Source organism: Dipodomys ordii, unplaced genomic scaffold (genome assembly GCF_000151885.1).
Source record: "Dipodomys ordii isolate 6190 unplaced genomic scaffold, Dord_2.0 Scaffold132, whole genome shotgun sequence".
Taxonomy (NCBI): domain Eukaryota; kingdom Metazoa; phylum Chordata; class Mammalia; order Rodentia; family Heteromyidae; genus Dipodomys; species Dipodomys ordii.
In genome coordinates, this window is record NW_012267348.1 from 2,772,424 (window position 1) to 2,789,769 (window position 17,346).

Genomic DNA, 17,346 nt, shown 5'->3' on the forward strand with positions numbered 1-17,346 from the left:
TAAGTAAGTGGGCTGAAGAATTAAAGAGAAACTTCTCTGAAGAGGAAAGAAGGATGGCCAATAGACACTTGAAGAAATGTTCAACCTCCCTAGCCATAAAAGAAATGCAAATCAAAACAACACTGCGATACCACCTTACTCCACTTAGAATAGCTATAATCAAGAACTCTAATAACAACAGATGCTGGAGGGGATGTGGACAGACAGCAATCCTACTGCATTGTTGGTGGGAGTGTAAACTTGTTCAACCACTTTGGAAAGTAGTATGGAGGTTCCTCAAAAGATTCCACATAGAGCTCCCCTATTACCCAATAATCCCACTTTTGTGCATTTACCCAAATGATCAGAAACAATTGGCCTTGTTTATTGCAGTATTATTTACCAAAGCTAAGAGCTGGAACCAACCCAGATGCCCCTCAGTAGATGAATGGATCAAGAAAATGTGGTATATATACACAATGGAATTCTATGCCTCCATCAGAAAGAATGGCATTGCCCCATTTATTAGGAAATGGAAAGACTTGAAAAAAATTATATTAAGTGAAGTAAGCCAGGCCCAAAGAAACATAGTCCCATGGTTTCCCTTATTTGCAATAAGTAGTATATGTCTGAGACAAGCAGAACAAGTCAGATAAGTTGATGTTAGGCAAAATGAACCCCAAGATAAGGACTCAAATTATTTTTCTTTTTTGCTATTGCTTCTAACATATTTAAAAGGTGATTTTTTTGTTGGTTTGTATGTCCCTCCCCCACGGTATAGCCCCTATTTTCACTGTATTTGATGTTGGTATACTTTGTGGAGAGGAAGAGAAAAAACAATTTGTTTAAATTGGGATACAGGTGGAACCAAAGCAACAATGAGATATACAAGACATTATATCAAAAAACGAACTTTACAACTTTGGTGGGGGAGTGGGAGGAGATGGGAAGGCAGGGATGGTAAGGGGAAACAAAGGAGGAGGCAACAATGCTTGATAAGAAATGTATTCATTACCTTGCTCATGTAATTGTAATCCCTCTGTATGGTATTTTCACAATAAAAAACTTATTAAAAATGTTGCTTTGTATGTCCCTCCCCCACGGTATAACCCCTGCTTTCACTGTATTTGATGTTGGTATAATTTGTGGAGGGGAAGGGTAAAAACAAATCATTTAAATAGGGATACAGGTGGACCCATTGCAACAATGAGACATACAAGATGCTATGTTGGAAAAACGAACTTTACAACTTTGCGGGGGGCGGCGGATCAGGTGGGGGGGTGGAGGGAGTATGGGAAGTGGAAACAAAGAGGAGCCAACAATGCTTGATAAGAAATGTACTCGTTATCTTGCCCATGTAATTGTAACTCCTCAGTATGGTATTTTCACAATAACAAAGATACTGAAAGTAAAAAAGTTTCTACACAACAAATGACATAGTTACTGAAATAGAAAGCCAGCCAATAGACTAGGAGAAAATCTTTACCAGCAATATATCCAACAAAGGCTTAATATCTAAAATATACAAAAAGCTCAAGAAATGAATCCCTCCCCAAACAAATAAACCAAGCACTAAGTAGGCAAAGAAGCTAAAGAGATACTTCTCAGAAGAAGAAGCAAAACTGATTAAAAAATACATGAGGAAATGTTCAACATCCTTGACCATAAAGGTAATGCGTATCAAAACAAATTTGAGATTCCATTTCCAGGTAGATTTGTCAACATGGAGAATTTGAACAACAATAAATATTGGGAATGTGTGGTAAATGGAACCCTATTGCACTATTGGTGGGAATGAAAACTAGTATCACTACTCTGGAAGGAGGTTTAGAGGCTCTTCAAAAATCTAAACATATGATCCAGCCATACCACTCTTGAGCCTCTATCCAGATTAGTATCTACAAGTCAGGATACAGTAAAGACACTTGCACATCCATGTTCATTGCTGCACTGTTCACAACTGCTAAGTTAAAGAAACAACTCAGATGCCCTATAATAGATGACTGGATCAAGAAAATGTGGTACTTACACAGAATAGAATTTTAATCATTCATTAGAAAAAACTAGCAGTATGTCTTTTTTAGTGAAATACATTAACCTAGAACAAATTATGTTAAATGAGGTAAGCCACATTTTCTCTTACGTGGAAACTAGAGCTAAAATACACTGGGGAATGATAAACAGGACGCTAGGCATTCAAATGCAAACATTATGACTAAAAGAAGATACTCTTGGGGGAGGAACCCAAAGGCATAATGCCTCTGAACAGTTACAATACTATCTATTGAAATAAATTCCAGGAAATGGAAACATGGGTTGTTTCTGTTGGTAGGGGAAGTGCTATTTTTGCTTTTTAGGTTTGTTTGCTTCCTTTGTTCTTCTTTTCTGTCTTGTAGGGGGTCAAGGGTGTGCAGAAATGAAAGAAGGAGCAAATGAAGGCATGGTACAAAGTAGACACTGTATGGAAAATGAACTATGCAACTCTTAGTCAGGGACAGGAGCAGGTAACTAAGGAAAAATGAAGGAAGGGGTGATATTGTCCAAAAAAGAAATGTACTCATTACTTGACTTATGAAACAGTAATCCCTCTGTATAACCCCTCAATACTAACAATAAAATTGTATTTTTTTAAAAAGATGAAAATGAGAGTGCAAATTTGTTCCACAAATAGAATGTCACCTCAGGATCCAAAATGCATATATATTATTCAATATGAAACAGTATTTTACCAAAATCTTATCCACATTGAAAAGACGCTGGGAGTTACTAAGGAAACTGTTATTTCCCTTTCCTCTACCTTCTTGGCTGATGGGTCATTTGGGTTGATCATAGGCCATTTCCCACAGCCTGTTGCACAATCGTAATCAGTCTCAGCCAGCTCCCCTTTGCTGGATAATTGTTTTCACAACTTATCTTGCAGAGAGAGGTAGTCAGTGGTCAGGTAACCCATCTTGAGCCAGTAAGACACAAGAAGAGGTTTTCTGGCAGTTTCAAACATTTTTTGCCATTGAAAGAAAACTCTTTATTACATATGATCCTTATTTCTTCCTTGGGATGCTAATGTGGAGTTTCAGTGGCCATTATTGTACACAGGAGACAGCAGAGAAAAAATGGAAGATTAAGAAGGAGTAGTAGCATAAGGTCCTTGATGCCATCATAGAAGGCAGAATCTCGGACTATAGTTGCCTCTTCCAGACTCCTAGGAGATAGTTAGATGACTCTATGTGAAAGCTACCTTCATTCAGCTGACCAGTACCTTGCAGCCCTAAATTTCCTCCCTAGTTCCTATTTTGGTTTTACATCCTTATTCCTCCATTTTCCATGTCAAGTTTTTTTTTTATTTCACCAAAATTCTGCCCAATATATATTCTTGGAATTGATTCCTGTTGTATAAGTAGAGAATGGAATCAGGACTCATGCGGGGACTCATAGTGTTGCCTTGGAGAATCATTAAACTGAGAGGATTCCAGATTCCTATGTGAATTCATCTTCGGTTTACTCCAGGAGGTCCCAGAGCGATCCAGTAAGGAAATGGATCTGAAAGTGCTTTGCTGCTGCAGAAGCCTATAGTTTTAAGGGGTTGCAGAAGAGGAAGACCAAGAAGCTTGTGCCCTCATCAGGGACATGCACATGTAGTAATAATTAGAACCAGGCTTACTGTCATTGTGTATGTATGGACCCAGTACAGGAATCTGCTCTTCTGAACCCCAGCCAGATTGTTAGTGGCATCATCCAAGTTTTCAGCTCACTAATTTCCCTTGACTGCGTCAGGGTAGAGCTATGCTGAACAATCTGGTCTGTATCACTGAGGGAAGCGAGGACTGGCCATATGTGGAAGGGAGGGAGTGTGCACCCAGCATCTATACAAAGGAGGTCTGCCAGCTGTGCCTGCCCATTGCACTTGAGAGAATACCAAGGATGCCCTGCACATAGACCTCCTTCTAGACCGCCTTGTCGTAGCTTTCTGTTTAATTATTTTTCAGCTGCTGAATTTTCGTGGATATTATCTAGATTTCTGTGAAAATAATGTCAGTTTCCAATCGAAGATGTGGTCCCCTCAAGCCTTAGAACAAGACAGCCTTACAAATAGTTTTTCTTTGCCCTTGGCCAAGCTGGTTCAGCAGTCTAAGGAGGAAGAGGATGCAATGCTTATCATCACTGCTAGAGGCAGTGTCCTCTGCAATTTGAGTTTATCTTTTCCCACCACCGTGGTGTAGAGGTGGGACCTGTCTTAGCTCTACAAAAGCATTCAACCTTCTCCCCTCCTGTCAAGGTGGGGAAATTCTTGGTCATGTATAGTGTCTCTTGGAAAGACAGGAGTGGAGCAAGCATCTTTGGAGAAGGTGAAAACCAGCTGGCTAGTGCCATCCTGAGATGACAGAAAAGGAATTTACTACATCAAGGTGATATCACATCAGGACTTGTCACATAATTCCAAGACTTAATTACTACTAGCTTTCTGCTCCCCTCTTCCCTCCTCATGGGTTTCTTCTGATTCACACAAGGGCGACACAGTAAATCTAGAGCAACTGACGCAGACAGGACTGGGTTCCAGCACTGGTTCTATCATAGACTAGCTGGATGTCATGGCCAAGGCATCTCAGCTCTCTTGAGTTTCAGTTTCTGTGTTGGGGAAACTTGGGTTCTTATTGTCTCTGTCAATAGATTCACTATGAGAAAGAAATGAGCTTATCAACATCAGCACAGAGTGGTACCTGTAAGGCCACTGCAAATGTATGCATATAGTACACAGGAAAGGAAGGAGGTGGATGTGTGATTGTGATATGTATGAACAGAACAAGACCTGTAGATGACACACTGCAGAGAGGAAGGTGATGGCGTGGGAGATGGCAAGTGACTACTCTTGGCAACAGAAGGCCATGTCATGGACTCCTCTGGAGGACACAGAGGTCACTTTTGTTAGACACAAAGTGATATGGTACTAGACATAAGAATGCTTAAATGTGCAAAATGAGGGGCCATTGTCCCTGGAGCACCCTGTCCACTCCAGTGCACATGGGAGCTCTCTCAGGGTCCAAGAACTCGGGCAGGCAGAGAACCAGGACAGTGGAGCCAGCTGCTGCCAAATTTCCTGCCAGGAAGCATCTGCCATGGGATTCTTCATTCCTTTATTTGCTCACTGAATATTAACTAAGCACTCCCTCTCCCTGCTTACCCTCATCCTATGGGCTCCAGAACTAATGAACTTCTTCCTGAGGGGCAGGGTAGGGTTCACACAACCTGTAGATAGCACTTACCTCATAAACTGTTAACTTTCTCTTCCTTCCTTCCCTGACAACATCCTCCTACATATGACTAATGGTCATTTATCTGCAGCTGTACATTTCCTATCACTTCTTCCAAGAAACCATCACTGGGTCTCCGGGTGCTTGCATGCCCTGTCCCTGTGTCTTCCCTCTACCTCCCACCAAGCCCACAATGGCCCCATTGCATTGTGATACCTGACTCTTAGTATCCTTCCCTCAAGGCAGTCAATCCTACTACTAAGGCAGCCCCAGGACTTAACACTGAGCACTCAATAATATTTGTTGAATGAAGCAAGCAGAACAAAGAAACAAAAAGAATTAAAACTGTAGAGAAGACACTAATGGGAAAAACTAGGAACAAAGCCAGAAAAGAAAAGTTTGGCACAGACTCAAAAAATAAGATGAAAATCTCTATCCCTTTCAAAAACAGATAAATAAACAAAAAGTAGAGGAAGTAAGCGGGTATATTTTAGAGAATCCAAAGTTCCACACAAAAGACCATATTATTAAAATGCTGGCAGGCTCATGTAATGTAAGAAACTGATGTAAAATTGCTGGGACCCATTAAATATTTTATGGTTTTATTGGTGTACTTTTGATTAAATAACCTTTAGAATGAAAATGTGTAGGGATTAGGTAAGGAAGCAGATGAAGCCACAATATTTTCACCAAAACAAGGAATCCCAGGGATCTTTTGCATTACAAAAGCTTCTTATGTAATTTGAAACCAGACTGGACATAATTAGTAGTACAGAACAAATGAACAGTGAAAGAAAATACCATCCTTATACTTTTAATGCGGAATCCATTACTTTCAAAAGCAAATCCATGGCAGGCAAAGCACTAGAGAAACAGTTCTAAAGAAAATGCTGCAAATTAAAACCAGGGCACCAGGAAGCTCTGAGATGAGCCAGCAAAAGATGCTCTTCTCTATTCCACTCTGCACAAACATGGGCTGTGGGAGGCATTTTAAATTGACTTCACAATACCAGCCCCGTTACTATTGTGTCCATGTAATGCATGGCTTACGCTTCTGTAAAATCATTTTCCAAGTCTCAGCATTGAACAAAATTAGCACCCTCATTTTTATGATAATATTGTTCATTTAATGCATGACTTGGAGTTAGACTTCAAAGAAAATCAGAAAAATATGCCTTTTCTCTTGTTAGAGACATCTCTCTTCATGCACCAGTGGTTTGACCTTAAATTTTAACTCTGACTGCATAAAACCACTCTCATATTTCACCTATTCTTCCATAATTCAATCAGTTAGCTCATTAATTTTAGATAGATGTAGCAATACCCTGCCCATCAAAACTAAACCAATTTTTAATATTATCCTTTTATATTTATTCTCTGGAAAGATCGGGATCAGAAGACTTTTGGTATATGATGCACTTCACAATGAACTTAATAAAACATGTAAAACTGACAAAAGTAGCCCCTGGAAGTCTTTTCCAACTATTTAAATCCCCCTCCTATTCTCCATTATGATAATGAAAATCAAATGAAAATGACAAATTAGATCTATACAAACAAAAACTTACAGTGCATAGTGGCTCCCAACATTGAAAATAAAGATTATATTTTTTTATGTCTTTCTAAAAGTTTGGAATATCTCCTGAACTATCTACCCAGCAAGCAAGAGAAAGCTGGCAGTGTAATGAGGAAGGGAGTGGTGGCATTCTCTCCCCTAAAGAGATGCACAAGAACAACACACTTAAACCAATTTTCAAGGCATTATGGGTAGAGATGTTAACATCCCATCCCCTAGCACTTGTAATAACCTGCTCTTAGATGGTCATCTGGAACTATGAGTGGGCACTTCAAATAGACAGAAAACACACACTGTAATACTAGAGCCAATATGCATGATGGAAATAACAGGAAGTGATAGAGGAAAATGATAGTTCCACAAGGCAAAACTAGTGAGACACACCAAGGGTCAGAAGACATAGTTCAAGGGAGTGTAAATGAAACTGAAGCATAAAGCTACAATTATTTAGGGCCTTTCCGCTGCGTTAAGTGTATAAAGAAAACCTGACACCTTGCTTGGTGGACATTCTAGGAGGATTTACATGCATCTATCCTTTGGTGCAGTAACTTCACTTTCTAGAGTTTATTCATTAAAAAAGCACACTCAACCTTGCAAAAACATATGCATGTCCTTTGGTGCATTTTGCTCAGGGATAAGTCCATTTGTTGATGCATTCTCAAGTAGAAAGCAGATTTGCATCTACATAATGACCATGTAATGAGGGACTGACAAAACATTTGATGTCACCTATATGTGGTGAGATGCTCTGCTATTCAAATACATTTAACTGCAATAAAAAATAGAACTAAGTTCCTGAATATTTTGTATACAGTGACTGGAATTTGCATAAAATTTGTGGGGTCTTATGGTTACAGAAAAAGGAGGAAGAATATCTGCCAAAATGAGAGGTAATGAAAACATCTCTGACTTGTTTAAAATTTTAACATATGTTGCCTACATTATAAAAGTAAAATCATCATGAAAAGTTACTGTTAATTAATGGTTCCTTTATAACCCTGGCCTTCTAATATAAATTCACTAATAAATCTGGTCTATTCCCTTCCACATTAGGAGAACAAAGTTCATGATTCTACAATAAAAGCTTCAAATAAAAAGTTCAGAGTTTCTTGGAAATTGTCACAATAATTCTGTAAATAATTTGAAGCTGATCACTTATGTTGAAAACTAACAGATGCAGGGTAAGGGGTTAATGAGACCTCCAATGGGTTTCTTTCTACAAGGAGACAATTTGGGAAAGAGAAAATACTTATTTTTACTGAACTGCTCCATAATAACTAACATGTCTACTTTTAATTATCTTAATCACCCTCTCTTCATTATTGAGCTGACAATGTTTATATATCTTAATGGACTTATGTAGATTATTTCAATCGATTGGTTTTGTTAACTCAACAATGAATTCTGACTGATAAAGGATGCACGATATAATTAGTCAGCTCTTCTTTTTACGTGAATTTCTAATACTTCTGTAATGAGTAATTAAAGATTAATAAGGAAGATAGTCTTAGATTAGTAGCTTCTTATCTATGAATGCCTTAGGATCAGAACACATTTGCACAGTCAGATGGTGGCTGGTAAGTTGAGAAACTTCTGGCTAGAAAACTTAATGTTTGCTGGGCACCGGTGGCTCACGCCTGTAACCCTAGCTACTCAGAAGGCTGAGATCTGAGGATCACAGTTCAAAGCCAGCCAGGGAAGGAAAGTCCATGAGACTCTTATCTCCAATAAACCACCAGACGTGGTGCTTTGGCTCAAGTGGTAGAGCACTAGCCTTGAGCTGAAGAGCTGAGGGACAATGCCCAGGCCAAGAGTTCAGGCCCCACAACCAAAAAAAACGGTGAGATAAGCTACAACGGAGCCTAGCTTCACTAAGTGGGTGTTCTACCAAAGGCAGGTGCTATGATTCAGCTCGCCTGCTGTTTATCAGGTACTGTCCTATGGGGTCTGTATACTCTAGGGATAAAATGCTCCCTCTCTTTTCCATCTCTTCTTTAGGGCTATATAAAACAGGAAGCTGTAAATCCTGATGCCTCAAGGTTGTGTAAGGACACAGAGTTCTGAGTTTCATCAGAAGCTGCAGTCAGGACATTCGCGTGATCTCTCTGACACCTTAATGTCACTTGAACTTCATAATGGAGGGCTCCATCGGACATGCCCTGCTCATGGTCTAGGAAGTCGTGCAGATTGCAGCAACAATACTGTCATGCCTGTGTATCTTGTGCACCAACCTGACACCTGCACATCAGCTCAGAATCTCTGCAGCAACCTGGAGGGCAATGTGAGTGCTTCAGAGCACCAGGGGCAATTGTACAGACCAAAGTGATGCCCCAAGACTTGACTCAGTATGCAGCAGAGCATGATTCCAAATGCAATACTGGCTCCAAAGCCCAACCTGTGCCTCTATTGCCTATTGTTCCTATATCATGTGCAGAACAGCCAGGTGACAACAAACCACAAGGATCCACCACCCATGAGTGCCTAGCTTAGTACTCCAGAAAGAGAATCAGGCTTCTTGGGACCACAGTCTTTGGAAAGAGAGTGGGAGAGACATAAGAGACATAATGACAATTTCACCAAGGACTAGAGAGAAGAAAAAGACCTAGGAATGGAAATTTGAACAAGTGCTCCTTTGCAAATCATGTGTTATTGCCTGGCTTCTACTTGGTCTCTGGATCTCCCCCTTCTAGTCCTGGGAGTTTGGACAAATTATTATCATTTTATCTCGGCATCTCCATTTGAGAATATGCCAAAGCCAGCCTGTACCTCCTGCAGTTGCTGTGAGGAGGGAAGATGATAAAAATATGAAGAGTAAGATACATAGCATAGCAGCCATTTAGTAAGTGCCATCTTATTGTGGGAAGGAGCTGTCAGCTGCTCTCTACCTCTCAGTCATGCTGATAAATCATCCTTATTATGGTCATTGTATCAAGCTAAAAAGGTCATTTCCACATTACACACAAGAGATTCTATAGCTTAAGAAAGAGCTTTCTAGGTCTAGTTACCACAGTCCTGAAATTACTAGCTCCCAGGACCATCAAAACTGATGCTGTTTTTTTTCCAGAAGAAAGGGGCTGCATCTGAGTGGGGAGAAGAAATATGCCCAGCTTCATTTCCAGTCTCTGGACCAAGCCCCTTCACTGTTCCAGATTCAGTGAATAAACATGGCCGCATCCTCTGACCTCTAGACACTGTATATGCATAACAGTAACAATGGAAATGACCCAAAGTGCAAAGAAAGCACAAAATGGTGTACTCACCGCAATTATGTTAAAGAAGTCATCATCCCCCAGAGTATCCAAAATAGAGGAGACTGTTTGCTTTGCAATAGTCAGACGGAGTCCTTTCATGCTACCACTGACATCAACTAAAATGACCACATCTTTTGGAGATGTCGCTGCCTGGATGTACCTAGGTCAGGAAAAAAATAAGTAAAAATGAATCCTGGCCCATCTTCAAGTTTTAATAACTAAGAGGAACTAAAGATGTAGCTCAGTGGTAAAATGCTAGCCTGGAATGTGCAAGAGCCTGTATTCCATTGGGTGTACCACAAGTAAACAAAAATAACAACAACAAATAAATAACTGAGATCTAACCGCTGCCTACCATTTTCGGTTCCTGCAGTCAAAGGCAATGACTCCATTCTCATCTGGTTCCCATTTAATCCCTAGAAAAGAAATGGGGTTAGATGAAACCCAGAAACTTCAAATATTTATTTGTAACATTTCAGGCTGCTCTGCTTTGCTGACGGAATGGACAGGGTGAAAAAATCACATGCAAAGACCAACCAACCGTGGAGCTCCTCCCATGCCCATGCCCAGCTCTGGAAAGACACCTTCAAGGATGTAGTGCTATAGTAGACACAGCCTTCACCTAGTTCCTCCACACAGCTGCTGTAATGTAGATACAACTTTAGTACCATGCTGTCCTGCAAGAGAGGATGCAACTCCAGGCCCTGCCATTAGCTAATGAACCAGACGGCCGAGGCCATCTCATTGACTAGCAAGTTGTTGGAAGTTGCTGGCATCATTCACAGGTCTCTAGGCAGAGTCTTCCCCTTATCCCTGGGCCTAGGTGGGGTAATGCCTATAGCATGAAGCGGAGGAGGCATAGAGCGGAACACATCTAGGGGAATCATATGGTAAAATGTTTCCAACTCAGAAAATACATAGGGTTGTTCCCTCTCTGTTCCTGTTTCTAAATCAGAATTTGGCCTCCCTTTCTACAATGGAATGAAATAAAATAGCCCTAATTATGCTGCAAAATGGAGCTTGCATTTCAGGCCTGGGGCCTAAAGAGTTTCTTTGGGTGAAAAAAAACAGACCCAGCATCCTTAGTGCTATGGTTTACAAACTGGTCAGAATATATCCATGGGTGCCATTCTCCATGTACAACTTATTTGCAAAGGATAAAAGTTCATTTAAAAAGGTGGCATTTGCTTCTTAAAATGAAATAGTCAATAATTGTTTTCAGCCATCGGTGCTGCACAAAGGTAGAGGATTTGAAATATAAGCTTTGAAGGTAAGGAAAGACAAACAGAAATGTTATGTTCACAGGAGGAAATTCCTAAGATGTGTGACACTGAGCATCTCCTTTCCAGTCAACAATGGTCACATTTCTAGACCACACTAAATAATAACATAAAAGAGCTTAAGAGAGCCTTTTCATTGTACTACATCCTACAGCAGTACTTCAGTCCTTGTGTTCAATCCTCGTTCTTCATTTCCCACCTGCCCATGAGCCTATTTTAAAGAGTTTTGCGAAAGATGTTAGAAGGCAGAAATATAAGGTAGTACCAGTTGAAGGTCATTAAGTCTTCGTATGAAGACAAGCACAGTTAGGATGGGGTCAGTCAGGTAATGTTCTGATTTCAAATTCCATGAAGAAGTGATTTTCCTTAGTTAAATGTATTGATCTATGGTAAGGGCTAGTGGCTGTTCCCTGAGTTGGTTGTGTGGGTGTTCATAGGGCATATTCATGCCTATATGTACTACCCACTATCTACCACTGAACTCTATCCCTGTCATCATTCCTTGACTCCCAGCCTAGCTTCTGTGTGTTCTCTGCCCCAACACTAAGGTCCATATAGGGCCTAGGAAGTAGAAAATTAAGGGCACTAACTAACTTTATTTGCATCTGAGCTTAGAAGAATTTTTCCCCAGGTACTGCTGAAAACTGGTGCTTTTGTAAAAGTTGGACTAATTTAATCTTCTGGGAAAATTAATAAGGGAAATAATTCGAGCACAAATGGTGTGGCTCTGAGTCCAAGTCTGCTTGTCACCAATTTTCACCAAACTGGCAAGCACTGTGCTAGTCAGCATATACACAGCAGTGACTGAGAAGACCGGATGTGGAAGAAGCCATACACATCCAGCAATAAATAGATAGTAGAGAAGAAATCACAAGTATGAGCGATACCATAGGACAGAAACACCTGATGTTAAAATCAGTATATGAAAGGTGAGCATGCTCCCTCATAGGAGAAAAGAATCTCTGAGTAGAGAGAGGAATGATGGTGCATTACTTTGTTAGAACTGCTGTTAACAAGGTGTGACAAGCTTGGTCACTTAACAGAAGTGTTTTCTCTCACAGTTCTGGATCGAAAGGAATATCCAAGGCAGAGAAACTAATGTGTGCAAAGGACCCGAGGCTGAGTAGAACATGAGAAGTTTGCAAGGAAAAGCAGAAATGCTGGCATACCCGTGTATAGCAAAGGTCTGCGCCAGAGGAGAAGCACATGGGCCACAGCAAAAACCGTGAAGCAAAGCCACATGAGGTTTGCATTAAGTGTGGATAAAGGCAGTACCTGGAGGCAGTTCCAGACACACAGCACTGAATGTAGCAATAAACATCATGCTATAACTCAAAGTCAGGGCCAGATATGCCTTTGGGTGTCATTTTGCCTAAACTCAACATTTGGGTCAAAATCTTCAGAGTTTCCTGAGGTTACTGCTAAGACCTGTTCCTCCTGTCACCATGCCATTCTTGACAGAGACATTTATTTCATCTGTGTTCCTTAAGATGGTCTATAGGATACTGTCTTAAAGCAAATAAAGCAAAACTTGTCTCAACGTCATGGGAAGAACTTCTGAGGGCCTTTCCTCCTGCCTAAGTACATTGTGGATCTCTCTGATAGGGACATTAAAGTCAAGATACACATACAGCATAGCCACCATTGTACAAAACTCTTTTGGAAAGTTCAATGATTGCCACATGACTGTGACATAGATGAGCTTGTTGAAGCCTGTGTATGGCTCTGTGTAGGCATCATCATCATGGGTGTATTTCTAGGCAAATGCTCCCTGGAATTAAGGAACTGTTTTGTCCCAATCACAACCAGTACAGGAACACCTCAGTGATTCCCTCACACCATTCATTCACCACATTTTAGCATAAAACACACTGTATCATACTAATATATCTCTCTGTCTTCATCCCTTTGGGGTAACATTAATTCCCTTACATTGAGGCATTACTCCAAGCAGGGCCACAATGGTTTCAGCTGGCTGAGTTTACCTACTACCCAGTGACCCTGGCTTTAGTGGTGGGTACATGGCCTACTTGGCCTGATGGCCAAGCCAAACTATTGGAGCACATGCTTTCTCCTCCTCTGGGGGCCACAATGAGACATTCCAAAAGCCTGAAGTCAAAGTTTCAACATCATGAAGGGATCACTTGCCAGTGAAACAAGGTCAGGATCATGGACAGAAAATATCCAAATCCAAAAGGTCTTAATGAGTACTGAAATTTAACAGTGATGTAAAAAGCACATAAGATTTTAAGTTATAGGAGTCAATAATATGTTTCTTGATGGAGCTAGATGTAAGTAGGTTCCTGTTACTTGTAACCTCAAACTCTGATACACATGTTTCCCACAAGAAGCTTATGAAGAACAGGACTTGGACATCATTATTCCATTCACAGGCCCTTACATGGTATTGGAACCAAGCCAGAACTTAGGACATACTCACACAAGAGGGACAAGAGAGATCCATTTTGCTAGGGTCAGGCACACCTGACACTTATACTGTTGTACTACTTTATAACTAGAAAGAAGCATCTTGATTCAAAAAAATATCCCAGCAAAAATGTTCAGGATCACTCTTCTAATCATGTTATGGCCAAGAGGCAAGAGGTGTGCTCTATGTTTAGAACCAAGTAGAGTGGCCACCTGACACCAGGACCATGAAATAACTGAGGAAGACAGTGCTCCATGTCTTTACAAGTACAGCAAAGTAACAGACATTTTACAAAGTCAAAATCCAACCAAAATATCATGAAAGAACTGCAAGCATTTTGCCCCAACTGCTATGACTGATAAAAACATTGTACATAACTAAATAAATCTCCCCATTACATAAACCCTTTATAAAGCCCCCCTTTGTTTTCCAGTGACCTTGTGACGGAAGCAAAAGGACTTCTTATTGGTTGATTTGTGGTTTCTACTTATCTGCTCTGCCCACACTAGGCTAGATACCCAGTGGTTTGCTAGGCTGGCCAGCCTTCCTTCCATGCTCCAATGTTAGCAACATCTGCCTTAAATATTCTCTCTGTTGAGTTTATCAAGGCAGACTGCAATTCAGTGATGTTGGAACTTTCATAGTCCACTGTTGATTATAATGATTTTTTTAATAACATGCTTATCGCTTAAATGCTCCAGGAGGAAGCTTGGATGCCCTGCTGAATACAGCCCTTAGGAAATACTGAATAATTTGGCAATGAAGATACCCCAGGCACATCTCAGGGCACAGATGCCAAGTACAGGGCACACAGCTCCTCAAGGGAAAGGCTGATTGTTTCTGTGTTTCGAAATGGGAAGACATCAGGTGCCTCGTCTTACTTAATGAAAACATAAAAGACTCCACTTAATTGCTCCAAGATTATGCAGGATGTTTTTTTTTCCCTTCTTATAGGTTGAGCTTGTTAATTTCTACAGCTGTGATGTTGGCACAATTGCAGCCCCGAGCCCTGTTTTCACAACTTGTAAGCAAAATTAAAACTTTCCTTTTTAATTAAAATTCAAACCGAGCCAGAATTAAAATCCTATTGCAAAGCACAGGCCTGGGAAGGCCCCAGAAGGAACACCTGTTCCACAGACTTGATGGACAAGTGATGAGAAGTGTATCTCCTTAGGGCACTATTGGGGAGAAGGGGACCCTATTGAGGGGCTACTGCCCTCTGCCCTGGTGTTGGGCATTTTGACCTCCACTTCCAAGGTGAGGCAGTTCTAAGTTCTCAGTTCCTATCTTTACATTTTCTACCCTGAATATAGTCAGAATTCACCTATGTCCAAATATGGCCTACTCTTTCCCCCAGCAATAATTTTTAACAACTCTAGGAATAATAGGAAGAAAACTTAATTTTTGCCCAGGAAGATTAAATATGAAATGTTCCACAATAAGTTCATCACTTTTTGCGGCAGCTCTATGAACTACTCTATTGAAAAAGATACTAACAAGACGGGCACGGGTAGCTCATGCCTGTAATCCTAGCTACTCAGGAGGATGAGATCTGAGGATCGAGGTTCAAAGCCAGCCCGGGCAGGAAAGTCTGTGAGACTCTTCTCTCCAATAAACCACTCTGAAAACTGGAAGTGGTGCAGTGGCTCAAGTGGCAGAGAGCTAGCCTTGAGCTGAAGAACTGAGGGACAGAGTTCAGGCCTAAAGTTCAAGCCCCATGACCAAAAAAAAAGAAAAAAGAAAAAGAAAAAGATACTAACACCATTCATCGGTTCAGAGAACAATTCTCTGATCAATGCTGTGTGTGTTTACGTGCACATATGTATGTATGCAAATAGTACCATTTTATTGTTCTTGCTGTGCACCCTGACAACAGAACTTCTTGTTTCATCTTTTTCTTAGAGAAAGTAGAAAAACTGTAACCCTGAGTCCTAAGGAAAATATTACAGGATCATGAATCTGGAACATTCTAGGGACTCTCCATTCTATGGAGGCAGGAGGGATGAGGGTTGCAACTGTCTGTGCAAGGGTACTCACCGGGGTATTGCCTAAAAAATCCCTTTGCACTTCCAAAGTACTGCCATATGAGTGATGGGTCCCGATCGAAGTTATCTACAAAAACTTTGTTTAGGGATTCAGACCAATAAACACCATTGACGATTGCAGGATCTGAAATAAAGAACAGAAGAAAAACCATGAGGAAAACCACACATCTTCTAGCTGTAAAATGGCTGACTGCATATAGCTTTGAAGAAAGGTGAAGGTCCTGGAGTGCTTCCCCTCCTGTTCCAAGCTCTCTGAGCCATCTGACCCACCCAAGAGTCTCTATTAATAGCTCTTTACTTCAACCACTTACCCCCAAAATAGTGACTTCTGTTTTATATATATACATATATATACATATATGATATAAACTATGGTTATTAAAAGAGCAAAGAGACTTTCTAGTGTTATTTTCCTACTTTCCCCTGTACTAAGCCAGAACTCAGCCTTAAAAACAGGAAAAATGTGTCTTCTCTCGCTGTAATCTCTTCAGCCAACACAGCCCTGCTCCAATTCCCTATACCCCTGACTTAGACTTTTATTATAAAAATGAGTAAGCAAATAGGAATTACTTCACAAAATCTCTCGGCTTCTTTTTAGCAGAATGGGACTCAATAAGGGCAAAGACCTTTGGACCAGAATATGGTTAGATGAAGAGATGGATATGTGATATATGGATGGATGGGTGGGTGGATATAATGAAATTGTCCCGAAACCAGATCTTAACTCGTTCTTAGGCCCTATGATCTCAATAACAAATCACTTTTCCTCACTATTAGTAGTCCCAAAACTCTGTTTTTTGTTCATACAGTAAATATAAAGGTAAAGAAAAAGAAAGTGAAGTATTTCCCACATGCTGACTAAAATAAGGTAGATCACAGGATGCTCCCAGCCAGTCCACCTTCTACTGATTTTTTTAATACATACTTTTTTTAATTGTGAAAATACTGTACAGAGGAGTTAAAATTACATAGGCAAGATAATGAGTACATTTCTTATTAAGCATTGTAGCCTCCTCCTTTGTTTCCCCTTCCCATCCCTTCCCATCCTCCCCCCACCCCCCCACCCGATCCTCCCTGCTCCCCTCCCACCCCTCCCACCCCACTAAAGTTGTAAAGTTCGTTTTCGACATAACAACTCGTACATCTCATTGTTGTAATGGGTCCATAGGACCAATGGAATAGAATTGAAAACCCAGAAATGAACCTACAGATCTATAGCCATCTAATCTTCGATAAGGGAGCTAAAAAAAAAATAGAATGGAAGAAAGACAGCCTCTTCAGTTAATGGTGCTGGCAAAATTGGTTAACTACTTGTAGAAAACTAAAGCTAGATCCTTATATATCACCCTGCACCAGAATCAACTCCAAATGGATCAAAGACCTAATAGTCAAAGCAGACACTCTGAAAACATTATAGGATGGAATAGGAGAAACCCTAGGTCTCCTTGGCACAGGCCAAAATTTTCTTAATAGAGACCCAGAAACACAACAAATCAAAGAAAGGTTGGACAAATGGGATTGCATGAAGTTGCAGAGCTTCT

General features: G+C 40.5%; 1 protein-coding gene across 1 annotated transcript in view; it reads right to left on the reverse strand.

Moving 5' to 3' along the window:
* The window catches only part of Cacna2d3 (calcium channel, voltage-dependent, alpha 2/delta subunit 3), a 935,068-nt gene that overhangs the window by 471,595 nt on the left and 446,127 nt on the right, over positions 1–17,346 (reverse strand). The window contains exons 6-8 of the mRNA XM_013030732.1: positions 15,798–15,929; positions 10,408–10,468; positions 10,062–10,212 (exon numbers count right to left, since the gene is read on the reverse strand). Coding sequence (XP_012886186.1) covers positions 10,062–10,212; positions 10,408–10,468; positions 15,798–15,929 — 344 coding nt within the window. The remainder of the gene's footprint in view (positions 1–10,061; positions 10,213–10,407; positions 10,469–15,797; positions 15,930–17,346) is intronic.